Below are 5814 nucleotides of genomic sequence, written 5' to 3' on the forward strand. Positions count from 1 at the left end.
ACTTATAGTCTAACAATATGCGATCTCAACTTGGAACAGACTATACAGCTTGGAGTTGCAATTAAACAGCAATGTTAGCTCAATTCAATGGCCACGGGTGTGCGATCTCTCTGGATAGCTCCGACACCAAAGAGGCTATTTCTATGTTTCCCAAGAACATGGTAAGCTCTAGAAGCGACATAGGCTTCGGAAGAAATGCAATTTCAGCCTCATCTAGACGGTCTCCTTGTGGCTCCTTCAATTTCAAATAGCTATTGCAACTGCCGTCGATGCTACACCCAGCCTTGATAAGCTTTTGGATGCAATCTGCTTGTCGATTTGCAACAGCAAGGTGTACTGGCTGAAACGACGCACCATCAGTTGACCAAGAATTTAAAACGGCAGGTTTCCCAGCATCTAATAGTGCTGTGACACAGTCCAAGAATCCATAGAGGCATGCAAAATGAAGCGGTGTTAGACCGATAGCAGCCGTGGTCGCGTTTGGGTCGGCGCCGAGGCCCAGAAGCATACCCAACACGCCGGGCTGGCGAGCCATGACTGCTGCATGTGCCAATGTTCGACCCTGAGAATCGGGAATTTCAGGTGAGGCCCCCATGCCGATTAATTTCCGAATGATCTCGTTGTTTCCTCCACAAACCGCATGAAAAAGAACAGTGCGACCAGCGTTGTCTTTGGCATTGATAGAACTGGCTTCGAATAGCTTCCCAATAGCCAATGCAGAGGTATTCCCATTGGCAACGGCCCGGTGAATAGGCAGCTCACCGCGAGAATTAACCCGAGCTTCCGCAATGCTCTTAACGATCAAGGCGTCTATGACCTTCCCCTTCGAATTATTTGACATCCAGTCTACATCGCCCCATGAGAAGAAGTCTTGGGCATACGCGGCAAGCAAGTGCGAGAGGGTTTCCCCTGCTGTAGTTGTCAAGTTCCACTCGCCGCGCGACCGTCTACTTTTTTCCAACAGGTAGAGGACAATTGGAAAGTTTTCGGTTAAAATGGCCAAGTGTATAGCCATCCATCCGCTTCTCGTTCGACTTCTGATGTCCACCTTGAGGTTGACCAGCTTTTTGATAGCACGAAGTTCATCTCCAGAAGTCCACTGAGCAGCCACCCAGTGAAGAGGCCGAAAGTCGTCGAACTCCTCCGTCTGGCACTCAATCAGAGCTTTATTTCGAGAAGCCAGAGATTTGATCTTGGATAAATCCTTTTCATGTATCGCACGCACCATGTCCGCATATGGTTTGCCTTGGCTGATAACATCCGAAGTGAGACAGGATGCAAAATCACGACCGCGTTCGACTGGCCGTGTCCTGACACCCTCAGTGAATGGGGAGTCACTGGAAAGTATTCGAGAGAATGTATCCTGATAACAGCACTGTCGTGTCGTAGATGAGACTAGATTGGCAATGTCTTTCACAAAGCTCGTCTTTGGAAAGTCGGCTTCTGTGCTCACTATCGCGTACCCGACCCCATTGGTCAAAGTGACAGCCCGAGGACTGAGCTGCGGCGTACAAAAGACCTCTAAATGCACGAACCTCCTACCGCGTTGCTTTTGTTCTGTCGTATAAATTGTCAAAAGCCCTTCTTCTCCAGGGCTGTTGCATTCTGCTTTCGAATCGACTCTGATGTGTGAGTTGTTTTGGTACACATCCTTGAGCTCAGTGCCAATGTAAGGGTGTTTCTCATACTGCACTTCCCATCGCCTACCAACGCGAAGTAAGCCAACAGCGACATCGGCAAGGGGCTTATGCAGCTGCTTGTCCTTGTTTCCGAAACGCAATATGACAATCGTTCGCCCTGATTGTGGCTCCCCAGTCAGCACTGTGGACTGTGTGGTGCTGAATCGTTCTGCCGGATACGCCTCTATAATCGAGAATGACGAAGACAAGGCGTTGGCTTGATCCGTCTGAATGTATGTTCTGATTGCAATTCCCGGCACAATGTAGAAGGGAGTCTGCTTAACGTAGATCGTGGTGATTGTGCCCTCCCGCTGAAACCCCTCGAGATTGCTTGGCACAAGTTGCACCCCGTAGGATACTGACCAAGGAATCCGGGCGAACTGGTCACCCCATAGGCGTCTAAGGAATATACACGGGGCTTGGTTTTCGAAAGGTGTATGAGAAGTGGAAACGGTGCAGTCCAACACGGCATAGTGATCGTCCCCTGTAATTGGGATAAGCAGTATACTTGTCCGGAGACCTTGGCTTGTGATGCTGGCTGGCACGCTCTCGTTCGATTCCAATGGCGGCATTGCGCGAACGTGATTCAACTCAAGGCGCGAAAACTCTTCGGGGGAGTTTGCAAGTAATCCGTGGAGAGTGTCCATTTCCAATGCTGTGTCAGATTCTATTGCCCATAGAAATATAGACTGATCGTTGGTGTCTTTCAGTATCTCTTCCTGGAGGCGTATAAAGGCTTTAGAGCCTTCTCCATATAGTAGAGGCATATTGACATCGAATAAACCAAGGAGACAGTAGGCCATGTCCTCTCTGCGCTTTGTTTTACGCTTAGCAGCCCACCGCATCTTATCGGCTATGCTGGCGTCGTCTAAGGCCGTTCTGCCGGCGAGAACATCAATGTCAATGCCGGTGATTTCAGACAAAATCCCACAAAACGGAATATTGGTGGCCTGCATAATATGAGGAGGATGATCTTTTAGGAGTGGGGTTTATTACTTACCTTTTTGGTGTCAATATGTGACCAGTCAGAAGCATAGAACTCTACGACCCGAGGCGCGATGAGCTCCTGCAATGTCCATCCTCTGGTGAACCAACGGCTACCGCGGAATTCGGACCCTATTCCAGACAGATCGTGGGTTACGCCAGGGCTGACATCTGAAAGGTACGCGAAGCATACTGTAGCGTTCTTATACCAGTGGTACATCGAGTTAATAGACTCGGACAGTTCGGCGCTGCTGGCCTTATTGATGCAGCATGTATCGACCCATAGGTATGTAAATTCCTGCCTTTTCGCTAAACTGGCTGCCCCCTTCACTTTTTGGTAGCCACTGAGACTGGACGGACTACCATCTTCGTGCACTAGCCGACTCTGACCAGCTCGATTCGCAGACGATTTCAGATCATTGAATTGCTCGAATGTTATCTCATCGGAACCCCATGTGTGGGACAAGATAGCGTAGCTATCGGGAGGGTCTCCGAGAAACTCCACAAGGTGAAGAGACTCAAGATCACTGGTGTCGATCAGCCACATCTTCAGCTTGTAAAGTGAAGCCTTCGGAGCTAGCGATTACATGTGGTCTACCAGTAACGACACAAGAGTGGGTAAGATTCATCGGGAAACCTCAGAAGTCAGGGGGCTGGATGACAAGGAGGGAGTCTAGAAGAGGGGAAAGCAGATGCTGATTGATTTCGAGCCTAAGGCTTCCACAAAGCAAGGGATACACTGCATGCTGACGCAACATGTGTTACCCTGTTTTTATTGCACTTTTCTTGGCTACCATGCTTGCAGACTCTCTGTGACGCTGGATTAGCCAATTGTTCAAGAGGCTAGGCGTATGTGTGCACACATCTCTGCTTGGCAACAAATATTGTTGGATAGCCTTGCTGTTCTTTATAGTCTCATCTGTTCGAGTCTGCGCCAAAAGTTTCTACTTCCAGAACACCCTCCCTTCCATGAGCCTGCGTGCAGTTCGGTACACGGTCGCAGACTCCAGAGATCCGTCCTTTCCATAATCCGCAGCTACGTCCAAAGTCCCACTCGCGTGAAATATCCTCACATCACCACCGGCTCCAGCATTTGTCTTAACACACTCAGATACGACTGTGCCCTCTGCAGTGGCAGCTGCAGCCGCAGCCAGCGCAACAGTGACAGGAATGGCCTTGTGAGGCTGGTCGACCGACATCGCCCGCGCAACGAGGGTGTTGGTCTTCCCGTCCTTGGGTGGCGACACGATGGCGATCTTCGGGACACTTCCAGGTACATCGTCATTGGTCTTGGCTAGACCCATTCTTACGCCTGCGGTTCGGCGAATCTGGTCCAATGTCTGCAAAAGTGTTGGGTGATCCTCAATCCCCTGAGGAGTGATGGTTCCCTCGACATCAAGAGCCACAGCCTGGACGAAGACACAAGGATTGCCAGCATCGATGCAAGTGACCTTCATGCCCTCAATCTCGTCCACCTTAGCCTCCGTCGGGAATAGCTTCCCAGTCCGAGACCCAGCAGGGTTAAGAAACTTCAGCCGCACCCTAGCCGCCGTACCCGCGACGCCGTCAATAGAAAAGTCACCATGAGCAGCGGCCTCCTTCCCATCCAGAGGAAAGATGGATTCGATGACTTTGCCGGTATTGGTGTTGAAGACCCGCACGGTTGCCTCAGTCGCTCCGTCGGGAACCTCAACCAGACCGGAGTCTACCGCGTAGGGACCCACTGCAGCGCTCATGTTGCCACAGTTGCTGGAATAATCGACGTTGGTATTCTTGATGCCGAGTGAAACGAATGTGTAGTCGACATCTGCATCGGACCGGTCGCTCTTTCTGATGACACAGACCTTGGAAAGACTGGAGATGCCGCCGCCGAGACCATCGAGTTGCCGACCGTACGGATCCGGGCTGCCGATGCTGCCGAGAAAAATGCGGTCCCACTCGGAGCGGTCGGCCGGGAGGTCCTCATGGCGGAAGAAGATGGCCCGGGATGTGCCGCCGCGGTAGTAGGCTGCTGGCAAACTGCTCTGGGCGCGAGTTTGGAGCTTGGTGGATGTTGAAGCCGCTGAAGAGAAGCGAGCTGATGATGTGGTGAATTGTGCTAGCGGGCGGGCGCCTCGGCCGCTGAAAGCTCTGATTGAAGCCATTTCGCCAGTGAAATTAGTTGTCAAAGATTGATTCACCAGAAGGCACTCACTGAGCATTAAGGGGACGAAATCCGGATGGAGTGCAACGCAGTAACCGAGACGGGTTTAGCCCGTGTTTACGGTCTCCGAGGTTGGCTCTTCGGTTACATCCGATACCTCAATGCCGGCTTTATGTGTAGACGCCTGCAATGATTGCCGCGTTCATCGGTGTAATATTTCCAACCTCACTCATGAATGACTTGTTGCCCGTTGCATATCTGAAAGAAGTGATGCTTTTGTTGGCGAAACACATAGTCCCGACAAAATTGTGGTTTGAACAGGGGTGTTTCGCTACTCATAAAACTTCTTCGGGTTTCTCGCCGTGACCTTCCCCCATGTCTCCTCGCTTCCGATCCAAGTTCTGAGATTTCTGACAATCAGATCATTGTCGATTACTCGGAACTCCTCGATGGCATCTTTCCCTCGTTTCAAGCGATCCTTGCCCTCGCCGGTGTGTGGCCAGTCACTGCCCCAAATTAACCGATCAGGTACTCTCTCAGCCAGGGCCTTGATAACCGGCTCCATGTCGTCGTATCCGGACTCTGCATGGCTTGAGAGTCGATAAAGTCCTGAGATTTTGATGATCACTTTTGAAGCTTCAGCCAGTCTGACCAGAGACCCGAACCCGGGCTGTTCGGTCGGATCAATCGCCTGCGTTCCACTAGTTGGCTCTAGCTTAGAGGAGCCCCGCAGTCCGCCTACGTGGTCGGCGATGACTTCGACTGGAAGGTCGGATATGGTATCAAATAGATCTGAATCGAGTTAAGAGACGTTTGGTATCAAGGTGAATGTATGGGCACGGTACCATCCCATATTGACGCAGCGCAAAAGAGCTGAACCTTCCAGTTGGGGAGGGCCTTGATCCTTGCGGCTGTTTCGACGACCACTCTGCGGAGAGCTTCAACGTCGGTACTCTTTCCATCGACTTGCACATTAATCCGAAGCCCACGGATACCTAGGTTATTCAT

At 51.2% G+C, this 5814-nt stretch overlaps 2 protein-coding genes across 2 annotated transcripts; both read right to left on the minus strand.

The window, feature by feature from the left end:
• Nucleotides 1-3607: 3607 nt before the first annotated feature.
• COL26b_008269 (uncharacterized protein) lies at nucleotides 3608-4807 on the minus strand (the record flags this gene model as incomplete). The annotated part of the gene is made up of 1 exon (XM_053181033.1): nucleotides 3608-4807. One exon carries the CDS (start codon nucleotides 4805-4807, stop codon nucleotides 3608-3610), a length of 1200 nt encoding a protein of 399 aa, XP_053035049.1.
• Nucleotides 4808-5137: 330 nt separating this feature from the next.
• COL26b_008270 (uncharacterized protein) lies at nucleotides 5138-5814 on the minus strand (the record flags this gene model as incomplete). The annotated part of the gene is made up of 2 exons (XM_053181034.1): nucleotides 5138-5598; nucleotides 5652-5814. 2 exons carry the CDS (start codon nucleotides 5812-5814, stop codon nucleotides 5138-5140), a joined length of 624 nt encoding a protein of 207 aa, XP_053035050.1.

The sequence above is a fragment of the Colletotrichum chrysophilum genome (assembly GCF_026319265.1).
Source record: "Colletotrichum chrysophilum strain AFK26 chromosome Unknown scaffold_71, whole genome shotgun sequence".
Taxonomy (NCBI): Eukaryota; Fungi; Ascomycota; class Sordariomycetes; order Glomerellales; family Glomerellaceae; genus Colletotrichum; species Colletotrichum chrysophilum.